Here is a 13,019-nt window from a genome sequence, read left to right as displayed (position 1 = left end):
TGCTTTTCAACTTTAGATATATGGTGGTGCACACATTGAAAAGTCGTTGATCTTATTACAACCGCACATGCAAGTGTTTAATATTACACTATGACTACTGACGTTAAAACGTTTTTCTTCAATATGTCGTCTATATTGGAAAATTCGGAAAAATATAACAATTTCGCTCTCGATAACGTATCAGTTTGACCCAGAGCGACGATAACCAATCCATCTGCGGGGGCGTGTCTGCTGATGTCCTCTCTGCTGTGTGACTGAAGTATAAATACTTTGTGGCTCTGATGTCTCATGTCTTCACTCGGGGAACTGGAGGGACAGTAACACAGCCTGGGAACTCACAGTCTCACACATCATGGCAGCACCGAAGAAGATCTGCATCATTGGCTCTGGCAACTGGTAAGACACTTCTTGAAATCAGAAGAACCAGAAGCGCACCAAGTCTTGGCATAAAGGAGGTTAAATGCCTTGAGCGCAATTTTGATGTCTGTGATCTCGTTTGAAATGCCGTTCAACTATTCACGGACTATCATTTTACTCGTTATTAAATCCGACTCCACATTTGACATGTATACATGCAGTCTATTGAGTTGATTTACTCGATTCTCAATCGTCTTGTCACACTTAAAAGTGTCAAAGGATAGTGGATGTTTATTCTCTCAATAATAACTTATTATTGATTTGTGGAGACTAATAATGCAATAAGGGGATTCATGAGTTCATTGAAGTTTATTAAAAAAAACGATTTCGATTGATTTAATTGTTGAATTATTATGCTCCCTGCAGCGCGCGCGTGTGTGTGTGTGTGTGTGTGTGTGTGTGTGTGTGTGTGTGTGTGTGTGTGTGTTACAAACAACGTTGCATCAATATGATACTGTCCTCAAAGTATCATAAAGCTGTTTTATTATGTTTGTAATCAATGTGTGTTATTATAGTGATCAAAAGCGGTCGTGTGTACCTGTTTCTCCCTGCAGACAGTGCTTACATCCTAAGTGCCCATGGGGATCTCACTTGGTATAGCCTCTCCTGGCCTTGGAGCCTGCTCTAGTACTTGTATGACATTGAAGTTTTACACTTAAAAAATTAAGCTGCCAAATGGAAGACCCAAGCATCTACCATTGAGCCAAGAGGACATCCTCATGGGCCAGAAGTGAGAGTTGACTACATTTGCATTGTTACATTGTTACATTGTTGCATGTTACATGTTACAGGGGCTCTGCCATTGCCAAGATAGTGGGTGCCAATGCAGCGAAGATCTCTTCATTTGAGACGATAGTGAATATGTGGGTGTTTGAGGAAATGGTGGACGGACGCAAGCTCACTGAGATTATCAACCAAGACCATGAAAATGTCAAGTACCTGCCAGGACACAAGCTGCCCACCAATATCGTAAGCCTGGTCGATTTCAGGATCGAAAAAAACGTTGCATGAATGTTATGGTGATTTAGCTTGGCTGTATTGAGGGTTTGATGTCGTCACTTTGCGTGCCATAGATTCGAAGCAGAAATGTTGATAGTTAACGAATGTTGATGATAATTACTATTAACCTCATGTGTAGAACCTGTGGCTCCCAGAGATGAAGAGGAAATTCTGCAACTCTTGAAGGACAATGGAACTTGAACAAAATCATTATTTTATTGGTGAAACCAAACCGATGCATTTCAGTCTGTAGACTTCATCAGAAGAAGCTGGCTCTCAAAAGGCTCTTCTCTTCCTCAGTTGGCTGTCCCAGAGTTGGTGGACGCTGCGAAAGGAGCGGACATCCTGATCTTCGTCATCCCCCACCAGTTCATCAACAGAGTGTGTGACACGATCAAAGACACCATCAAGAAGGACGCCGTGGGCATGTCCCTCATCAAGGTGGGTGTAACCGATAGCAGGTTCCCCCCCCCCCCCCCCCGTGGAAGACATTTGCAAAATTGCTAAGCATAGGGATTAGCTTCCAGGAGCCAACGCATGTCTTCACTTGTTAAATCAGGCAAAAAGGCTGATTATTGATTATTCTGACTGGGACGATTATTTGACTCGGACGTCACCCCATTGAAGTTGAGGGTTATGATTGATGTTTTAAGGGTTAGGGAAATCATTAAGGTTAGGGTTTAGGGTAGGGTTCTCCCAAGCCAAGGATCCTCTGGGACGCTGGGAGTTGTAGTCTTCTACTGTGTGCTGTACAGGGTTGTGGTGTGTGTTCCAGGGTGTGGATGAGGGCCCAGACGGGCTGAAGCTGATCTCTGACGTCATCCGTGAGAAGCTGGGCATCACCATGACCGTGCTGATGGGAGCCAACATCGCCAACGAGGTGGCGGACGAGAAGTTCTGTGAAACCACTATTGGTATGGAGGGAGAGGGGTGGGGGAGAGAGAGGGAGGCTATCCCGTGTATCTCTTCATTCTTCATTGAACTGCATTGGAAAATTCATTTCCAATGAATCCATTCAGGGTTGAGGTCAATTCCATATCAATTCAGTCAATTCAGGAATTTTAAATGAGCTGAGATTCAAATATCACTTCTAAATGTACCTTGTTGAAACAGTGTTTCAGAATTAGAATTTTCTGTTCTAAATTACTTTCTGAATTGACTGAATTGAAACATACACATGAAACATATACAGACAGAGCGACTCATATTTCAAGCCTTGAAATAGACACACGTTTCCTCTCATCAAAGACGTGTCAAAGACTTTTGATCTTGTGTTGTTGACTGTTCTCTACTTCCGTCCCACAGGGTGCAAGGACAAGGTGCACGGCCCCATGCTGAAGGAGATGATGCAGACCACTAACTTCAGAGTCACGGTCGTGGAGGAGTCGGATGTTGTGGAGATCTGTGGCGCTCTCAAGGTGGGTGTCGTTCTACAGCATTGTATTCACACACATGCAAGTCTCAGTGGAGGCTGACGGAGGTAGAAATGGGGATCAGGACAGGCTTGTTGTAATGGAATGGAATGGAATAAGGAACAGGTATCCAACTCCGACCTCCCCTGGTCTCGAGGTGCTCCTCTTCCGTATAGAACTCTGACTCACCAAGTGAAATGGTGAAAAGAGACCACTTCACTTGACCTTTTTGTTTAGTTTTTGCCTTTTTAGTCCAACTTTTTGGGTGGGAGGGACGTCTTTCTCATTGTTCCCCCCAGAACTTGGCGTTTCCCTTGGAGACCCAGATCAGTCTGTATGTCTCTCCTCCCTCCTCAGAACATCGTGGCGGTAGGAGCCGGGTTCTGTGACGGCCTGGGCTTCGGTGACAACACCAAGGCTGCCGTGATCCGGCTGGGCCTGATGGAGATGATCGCCTTTGCCAGGATCTTCTGCACCGCCGGGCCCGTCTCCCCGACCACGTTCCTGGAGAGCTGCGGCGTGGCCGACCTCATCACGACCTGCTACGGCGGACGCAACCGCAAGATCGCAGAGGCCTTCGCCAAAACGGGAAAGGTAAGAACTGGAATAGAATACAAAGGTTTGGGATTGGGACATTCTTAATTCCAAGACTCTCTCTAACTCTCTCTCTCTCTTTCTTTCTTCCTTCTTTTATTCAGTAAATCAATGTGTTTGTTTCTCCCTGTTGTTTAGACGATTGAGGAGCTGGAGATTGAGATGTTGAATGGACAAAAGCTTCAGGGTCCAGCGACAGCAACTGAAGTGAATCACATCCTGAAGAAAAAAGGCCTTGTAGACAAGTGAGTGACATGAACACCCGTATCAAGATTGTGTGTCCAAACTTTTGACTAGTACTCTATAACGGAATCTAGATGATGTTGAGGTCAACTATAGCTTACCATATCTTAACACATTGATAAATGTTTTGTTATCATTTTATTTACATCCCGTTCTCTGCTTCCCTTCGTCCCTCCGCAGGTTCCCCCTGTTCACTGCTGTGTTCCTGATCTGCTTCCAGGGCCACCCGGTCAAAGAGTTCATCAGCTGCTTGCAGAACCATCCTGAACACATGTAAATGGACTGACGGACTGACCGATGCTTTGGGTTTTACTTTTACACTGGAAAAAGAACCAGAACCAGAAACAGAACCAGAACCAGTCTATCGGTGACCAGAGAAGAAGAAAAGGTTAGGTGATGATTGCACCTCGTCGAATCGACTTCTTTCGGAATGTTTATGAAAAGGAGAGAAGAAGAACGTCTTTTTTCTGTCCAGACACCTTTGATGCTCCTCCACTGACACCTCCACAGACACCTGTTTAAACAGATTCTTCATTAAACATAGGTGCGTTATTACCACCATGAAGGGTGATGTTTCAGTAATGTGTCAGTTTGTTACAGGTATTGTTAATATTCCATTTCTTACATAATGCACTACGCCATAAAACAGATAAGTTGTCTTAGCTGTGGAAGCAAAGCTTTGACTGGCTATTCCACAAACAAATTAGAGTGCCTTAACATGCCTTTTGATCTGCTGGTAAATATGTCTTCCAAACAGAATTATGGACTTAAATCAGACTAAGTACTTGAATACACACAGTTATTCAGTGTTCATCCCAGATTACTGTTCCAACCATGCCCCCTTCTAGGATGGCTTGTAAATGAGATTTATTTCGGAATACATTTCTTAAATATTTAATCCCGACGGCATTTATTTTTGAAACGCTGTACATGCTTGATATTTGATGTTATTTAAAAAATCCTGCAAATATGATGATTGTGGTGCTGCAGTCATACCAGAGTGCTGGTCAGAGGAGCTCACCCGCATACAGGCAGGCAGCATTAAACACACCCTCTGGGTAATCTGACCTAAATGTGACCAGCCACTCTAAACTGTTCACCTTTAACATTTCAGAGAGTATCTACTGCAACCTTTCTCTCTGCCGAGACCCTGGTTCACCCACCCTGCTCTCTCCCTGGTTCCCTCCCTGCTCTCTCCCTGCTCTCTCCCTGGTTCACTCTCCCTGGTTCTCTCTCCCTGCTCTCTCCCTGGTTCTCTCTCCCTGGTTCTCTCTCCCTGGTTCTCTCTCCCTGCTCTCTCCCTGGTTCTCTCTCCCTGGTTCTCTCTCCCTGGTTCTCTCTCCCTGGTTCTCTCTCCCTGGTTCTCTCTCCCTGGTTCTCTCTCCCTGGTTCTCTCTCCCTGGTTCTCTCTCCCTGGTTCTCTCTCCCTGGTTCTCTCTCCCTGGTTCTCTCCCTGCTCTCTCCCTGCTCTCTCCCTGCTCTCTCCCTGCTCTCTCTCTGGTTCACTCTCCCTGCTCTCTCTCTGCTCTCTCCCTGCTCTCTCCCTGCTCTCTCCCTGCTCTCTCCCTGCTCTCTCCCTGCTCTCTCCCTGCTCTCTCCCTGGTTCTCTCTCTCTGCTCTCTCCCTGCTCTCTCCCTGCTCTCTCCCTGCTCTCTCCCTGGTTCTCTCTCTCTCTGCTCTCTCCCTGCTCTCTCCCTGCTCTCTCCCTGCTCTCTCCCTGCTCTCTCCCTGGTTCTCTCTCCCTGCTCTCTCCCTGCTCTCTCCCTGCTCTCTCCCTGGTTCACTCTCCCTGCTCTCTCCCTGGTTCACTCTCCCTGCTCTCTCCCTGGTTCTCTCTCCCTGGTTCTCTCTCCCTGCTCTCTCCCTGCTCTCTCCCTGCTCTCTCCCTGGTTCTCTCTCCCTGGTTCTCTCTCCCTGCTCTCTCCCTGCTCTCTCCCTGGTTCTCTCTCCCTGGTTCTCTCACCCTGCTCTCTCCCTGGTTCTCTCTCCCTGGTTCTCTCTCCCTGGTTCTCTCTCCCTGGTTCTCTCACCCTGCTCTCTCCCTGGCTCACTCTCCCTGGTTCTCTCTCCCTGGTTCTCTCTCCCTGGTTCTCTCTCCCTGGTTCTCTCTCCCTGGTTCTCTCTCCCTGGTTCTCTCTCCCTGGTTCTCTCTCCCTGGTTCTCTCTCCCTGGTTCTCTCTCCCTGCTCTCTCCCTGCTCTCTCCCTGGTTCACTCTCCCTGCTCTCTCTGGTGATGGTGGACAGGGGACATTTCGCTAATGACAAAATGGACTTTCAATCCTAATATTTAACAGGGAACATTTAGGCCCTAGATGTAATATTCCATATACTAACTTGTGATTGTTTAATGTTTTGGAGCACAGGGGGGATTTAGGTCGAGGCAATATAGAGACATAACATACAGATGCTGCCTGTGTTGTTTGCTATCTTCGTCTGTTTACAGAGGTAGACCAGACCAGTTATTCAAACATGCTTTTAACACTCAGTTTCTTTTCATGTGGGGTTCTTTTCATCTCTCCATTCTGTAGAGTGACATAACGCCAAAACCATGATGGCACATTTCAAGAGCAGAGTGTCGGGTCAATGTTCAGGAAGAACTCGTTTAGTATCTATCTAAAAGAAAGGTTTCTGAACTTGGTAACAGTTCAGGTTGACAATTTGCTGTTTCTAATAGGGTTCCCTAGTTGAAATGGTTTGCATCGTTATTGAGTCAACTAGCCTATGAGATGTCTATTAATAACACCCGTCACCGAGCAAAGGTGGGACTATATTTAGAAGGATCAGTGGACTGTAGATCACTGTGGGGACGGTAGGCAACTCTCTCCATTATAGCAGCAGCTGTCTTATCAGCAATGCGTGACAGGGATTTCCCTCGTGAGAATGTATTACTATAATTATGGCCACATCTGACTCAGATTAATAGAAGAATTCATGTTCATTCTTATTTGTCATCATTCCAGCTGGGAAAGTGAATCCAAACCCATAATTTGCTCAGAATGCTGTAATATACACTATGAGTGTTTTGAAAAAACTTCTGAAAGTATTTACATTATTACATATTGTAAATAGGCCTGAAACAGTAGTCCAGATTGTCTCATCTGCAACGCTATGTATAACCACTTGGTGGCGCCATCACCACACTCAAAATCTGCCTCAGGCCAGTCTTGTGGTTGTGAGGCCCAATCCCATTTCCCTTTTTTACCCCTACCCCACGTTTCAGAGTGCCCCTGGCTTCCCCAAATGGGACAACCCTTCAAGACCCTGATACGTCATCAGTAGTGTCCTAGCAAAGCGTCGACACTCGCGATTCGTTCACAACTTAAGTTTCATGCTATCAATCGATCAAACAAGTCATCAAATAAAAAAGTAAACAATGTTTCAATCATGACAGAATAGAATAGCGGTGTTCTGTAGGCTAGTAACCAGTGCTCCTACCCTGCCAGTCTGCACTGATACAGGACAACAGTGCAACAACTTTGCGGCTGAACTTCAGTAAAATTTCTGGTGTCATATGCCATCAAAGGGGGAAAATGCAACATGGAAATATGTCAAAATGCGTGACTGTCATGCACAAATCAGCCTTAAAACATAACGTTAGATAGCTAACATTAGACACACAGCTACTAGCTGCTAGACACAGGCATAATAGCTATTTTTTTGTTCTGCTTATTATAGAGAAAAGGTCTATAATACATTGAAATTACATTCAACTAAGATAATACAATGGTTATCATCATTTTTTCAATCTTTATTAACAAAGAAAATAATTACATATGTGGTTTTCTCTTTCTGCTTATTCCTCTTTTCACTATCGTGCTGATGATTCACAGTGCATTCTGGGATTTCATATCACAGAGTGTTGTGGTTGTCTTCGGAGTCTGGCCCTTAAAAACCTCTGTTTTTGCCCCTACCCCTTATGAAACCAGAATTTGGACACCACTACCCTTGCACGTGAACGCACAAAACGGAGTGGGAGGACTAAAATGGAGGGCCAAGAGGTGAAATGGGATTGTGGGAAATGGGATTGTTTCACACCTTCTGATTACTTTGACTGTTTGTTGGACGTGATTGTGTGTGTGTGTGTGTGTGTGTGCGTGTGTTTTGTTTGTGTGTGTGTGTGTGTGTGTGTGTGTGCGCGCATGCATGCGTGCGTGTTTGTGTTTACTTTCAACATAAGTTCTAGGACATATTTGATTAGTCAATCCATTTACCATGCACAATGACTTTTGCAGAGATCCACAATGAATGCATTTTGTAGAGAGTTGCTGCCTATGCTGACTCAATATTGAACAAAATTGAAGAAAAACTAAATTCTGCTCAGCATTCACTCATTTCAAACAGGTTTCCACACCCCTTCGAACTAGGGAAGGTCTCAACAAGGTTACCCTAGCTCCAGTCCAGCCCTAACCATAGCTCTAGCCCTACGACTAGCTCTAACCCTAGCTCCAGTCCTAACCCTAACTTCAACCCTAACCCTAAATACAGCCCTAACTCTAACACCAGCCCTAACCCTAACTCCAACCCTAACCCTAGCTCCAAATCTAACCCTAGCTCCAACCCTTACCTTAAATACAGCCCTAACCATAGCTCTAGCCCTACGACTAGCTCTAACCCTAGCTCCAAATCTAACCCTAGCTCCAACCCTTACCCTAACTCCAGCCCTAACCCTAAGCTCCAATGTTATCATCATGTGTTTGATACCATTCCTCTTTCCGTTCCATGCATCACAATGAGCCCATCCTCCTGTGTCTTCCTCCACCAGGCATCCCCAGGGTCAACAACACCATCAGTGCAACCAGTTCATATTCACAGTATGTTAATAATATGTTAATGTGGAAGTGTATAGCGTGTAGGGGAGCTAAAGCGTAGCAGCCCTATTTGGTTTTTGACAAGTGTAGATTTCATTCAGCTGTGAGGGCTTTGAAGTCTGCAGGGTGGTTAGAAGTTGGAGCAGGCTGGGGTGTCTGTGTGAGCCATTCCCTGGAAGCCATCAAAGACCCTATCATGGAGTTGCTATCCACCACCCTCTATCAACCCACTGAATTATTGAATACAATGTCCAGGGTGGCATCTCACTACCCAAATGTAGAGTAGACATCATCCTTTTATGTATCAAACCAGATTCATTTGATTTTAATGTGCCTACGTACTTTAGCACGGATTGCACAACACTACAGAGTACAGACACTACTACCTAAATACTCGGGTGGGTTCTGTGGGAGTTTGGACGGATTGAAGATGGAACGTTTTTTTCTCGTCTATTAACAGGTTTTAACAGGTTTTTTATATCAGTTTTGATGCCAGGCAGCAGTTAATCATGGCAGACATCTATCTTGCTGTTGAATTGGACTGGCTCCACCACGTTAGTTTGCCAACTACAGTCAATGCATCACCAGGGAAAAAATCTTCATAAAAACAGTGATTTCAATGTGTTAATTGGCTGTAGTCGAGATATTTTAAGAAAGCGTTTAACTCCAGGTTTTATTCAGATGAGGTATCTTGCTGGGACCTGAGTCTGTACACATGCCCGAACATAAGAACACACACAGTAGGACAACAACATGAAGTGTCTCGCATGAATGTTTTATAGCATCTTGTTGATTTTGGCAGGGAGCTCTCGCCAGGAAATCAATGCACCTGTCTGCCAGCTTCAGCTCGCTCTGCCAGCTCCGGTGCTCACAAATCCATAATGTTGATAGAATAGATCAAATACTACTCTTCTTCAGTAATACATGTTATTATGATACATACCAATGACAATGATGAATGCAGACATTTTGTATGAATACGTTTGCATGAGCACATGCAAATTACTTTATAATACATTATTTGCATGAGGTCCTGCGTAAACTGGTAGCCGTCACTGTTTACTTTCGAAAGCAATGGCTAGGCACAGATTAGATTGTAACTTGTACACCAATACACTTTTAGCCATATTGCTGTCTGCTACCTTTAATCCATCCAATAAGAATATGAGAATCAAGCAAGCACGTGAGCAAATAAATGCAGTCCAAAAGCTTCATGCTTTCAGGACCATGGTAGGGTAATTGTTACTTGTTTCACACGTCATTAAAGCAATCTAATGATTACATGTTATGGATCATGCATAGATGAGTTCAGAGTGAAATAAGAAAATAATATCTGGTTCATTGACTTAATAATGAATATGATCATTTATGACAAGATGGGTGGATTATCATTGAAACGTAGGTCAAATCAAGGAGTGTGTGTGTGTGTGTGTGTGTGTGTGTGTGTGTGTGTGTGTGCGCGTGTGTGTGTGTGTGTGTGTGTGTGTGTGTGTGTGTGTGTGTGTGTGTGTGTGTGTGTGTGTGTGCGCGCGCGCGCGCGTGCGTGTGCACTTGTGTGGCCGCATCCGTCAGAGGATGGCGCTGTGGGGACATGTAGGCTATGGGAAATAATATTCAATTCATCCCCAAAATGTCTGCTTTTTTATTTTATTTTTTACAGATACTTAATATAGGTAGAGCTGTTTAAATCAATTATTATGTAACCTTCACTCTAATAGTAAAATGATAATTTTATTATTATTCAATAATCCTGTCATGAGAAAACCTTGCTCAAATGTGTCACTAGACTATCCTCAACATGCTACATGTCCCTCTATTCCTTCTCATTCTTCCTCAGGTCAAACATTACTGCAATAATAACAACATAGCCTACCAGAAATATGAAAGTGTTATGAAAGGTTTTCCTTATTAATCAGTTTGGTTCATCTCAAAGCAACAGCGGCCATGATTTCAGTCTGTTTAGCAAATATCATCAAGTTTATTTCGTTTTAACGTGCATTTTCCACCAAGGCCTCAACACAATACACCATATAAAAACACCCAACAAAAATAAAAGCATGGGGTACACAATCATCTCGACACGGGGGAAATTCCAGCAGTGGAGTGAGGGGGTTGCTATTAGCAACCGTATGCAGCTCTGAAAAGATTGGTCTTGGGGTTAGTTTCAGATTGGTAAAGGTTGGTCTTATGGGTTAGTCTCAGAGTGGTAAGGTTGGTCTTGGGGTTTAGTTTCAGAGTGGTAAGGTTGGTCTTGGGGTTAGTCTCAGAGTGGTAAGGTTGGTCTTGGGGGTTAGTTTCAGAGTGAAAAGGTTGGTCTTGGGGTTTAGTTTCAGAGTGGTAAGGTTGGTCTTGGGGGGTTAGTGTCAGAGTGGTAAGGTTGGTCTTGGGGTTAGTTTCAGAGTGGTAAGGTTGGTCTTGGGGTTAGTTGTGGTAAGGTTGGTCTTGGGGTTTAGTTTCAGAGTGGTAAGGTTGGTCTTGGGGGTTAGTTTCAGAGTGGTAAGGTTGGTCTTGGGGTTAGTCTCAGAGTGGTAAGGTTGGTCTTGGGGTTAGTTGTGGTAAGGTTGGTCTTGGGGTTTAGTTTCAGAGTGGTAAGGTTGGTCTTGGGGGTTAGTTTCAGAGTGGTAAGGTTGGTCTTGGGGGTTAGTTTCAGAGGGGTAAGGTTGGTCTTGGTGCTAACCTCCTCAAGCCTGGTGGCTATTCTACTTCCAGAAGTGGCGCTCGATAAGAAGAAAACCCTCCAGGCTGTCTGTTCTTCTCTGCCAACTGTCTCTAACCGTTTTTCACTGCAGGACTAGATCACATGAATTGCAGTGCAGTTACAGAACCACCATACTGTGACGACGAGTAGGCTACAATTTTTATTTTATTTTCGTTTGGATGTTTCACAAACAATAACATACACGAAGAATACTAGTCACATATGGGGGGCTATGCAACTAGACTGATACGGTACTAGGTCGTCTTCATACCTGGTGAGCTTAGAATTATAAGGTTCTATCTCCGTTTAGGGCAGTTCAGAGATATTGAGCGTCAAAGTTTTTACATTCCATTATGTTTTGTGAGATGGAACCTTTGTATTTTATTAATTACTAACTCAAAAATGTCAACATTTTAAAAAATAACACCACACAGGCATTAATAAACACCTAATGGATCAGATTATGTAAAAAAAACTCAATTTTGACAAAAATTGAGATAGAACCTTATAATTCTAACGTCACGACCTGTCGCAGGTTTCCCCTTAAACCCCATAAGACCCAGAGTGACACAGGGTTCAACCCCCCGCCTGTTCCAACTCTTGTTCGAGTTGCTCCTCCTGCACACCGAGGGATGGAGCCCGCCCCGCGTTAACGTTAAAGGGAGGTTGTTGAACCGGGAACCGGGAACCGGGGCGGGTGCAGTGTGATCTGCATACATGCAGGGCGTTTCAACGGGAGACGCGCAGCTCGTTGTACGGTGCCAGGTGTGTTTGAGACCTGTGGCGAGGAAAGGAACGCAACCACCACCACATCTGTCCTTCAGAAGGAATCAACATGCAGTGCGATCCGAACTACGATCTGGACTCTGGAGAGACGAGGGATTATTATTGAGTGAAACCTGCTGTCTGTCTGTAGACTGTCTGTGTTGTCTTCGTCACTCCTCGCAGGTATCAGAGGGATTGACGCACTAAATATGATGAGATATTACGCCTGGATCTGAGATTTCATATCGCCGCACCGAGTCCGATTTTGCGTCTCACGCACACGGGTGAGGTGAGTTTTATCATGCCTGTGTTTTGGACAACTTTGCATTAGAAGGCTTTGGATAATATGACAAATAATAGGTGCAGTGATGCCTCGTCGGAGGAGCGACAACGCTTTTACGCGTCGTTTTGATTAACATTGCATCGCGGTCACGTTCTTGGCTTTGGTTTGGTTTTACGCACGTAGACGATGTGGATATAACATTGCGATATTTACCCACATTCATTTTCCTGCGGTAGTGCAGAAAGCTACTAGAGAAGCATATACTCTCTTGCTAAATTATACATCGCTGTGGGTATATATATATTCTTGCGTGAACATTATTGACACATCCATCGGAATATATCGCATCCATGACGCGGTTATCTAGAAAGTAAATCCGCAACAAAGAAATGAAACTCCAAACGGGTGTAGTGAATTACACCAGATTAGACATTTTCACCAGATCATATTCTCTCTTGCTTTAGCGCTTGTCAACCACCAAACTGAGTTTTTTTTTTACATAATCTGATCCATTAGGTGTTTATTAATGCCTGTGTGGTGTTATTCTTAAAATGTTGACATTTTTGAGTTAGTAATTCATAAAATACAAAGGTTCCATCTCACAAAACATAATGGAATGTAAAAACTTTGACGCTCAATATCTCTGAACTACCCTAAACGGAGATAGAACCTTATCATTCTAAGATCACGGACTGTCAGCGCATCTCAAAGGGATCCATCATGTCCAGAACACTGAAAAAGAAGAAACATTGGTCCAGCAAGGTGCAGGAGTGCGCCGTGTCCTGGGGCAGCGTGGGGGA

At 44.4% G+C, this 13,019-nt stretch overlaps 1 protein-coding gene across 1 annotated transcript; it reads left to right on the top strand.

Annotated features, from left to right (window-relative positions):
- The first annotated feature begins 282 nt into the window (after positions 1–282).
- LOC308173291 (glycerol-3-phosphate dehydrogenase [NAD(+)], cytoplasmic-like) lies at positions 283–4,234 on the top strand. Its single transcript, XM_080548296.1, has 8 exons — positions 283–396; positions 1,209–1,386; positions 1,717–1,857; positions 2,192–2,330; positions 2,722–2,834; positions 3,186–3,422; positions 3,561–3,667; positions 3,846–4,234. Exons 1-8 carry the CDS (start codon positions 353–355, stop codon positions 3,940–3,942), a joined length of 1,056 nt encoding a protein of 351 aa, XP_080404422.1. The 5' UTR covers positions 283–352; the 3' UTR covers positions 3,943–4,234.
- Positions 4,235–13,019: the final 8,785 nt, after the last annotated feature.

The sequence above is a fragment of the Nansenia antarctica genome (assembly GCF_963989245.1).
Source record: "Nansenia antarctica genome assembly, chromosome: 18".
Lineage (NCBI taxonomy): Eukaryota > Metazoa > Chordata > Actinopteri > Argentiniformes > Microstomatidae > Nansenia > Nansenia antarctica.
The sequence above is the reverse complement of the archived record's forward strand: the minus strand, read 5'-3'. Positions and strand labels throughout refer to the sequence as shown.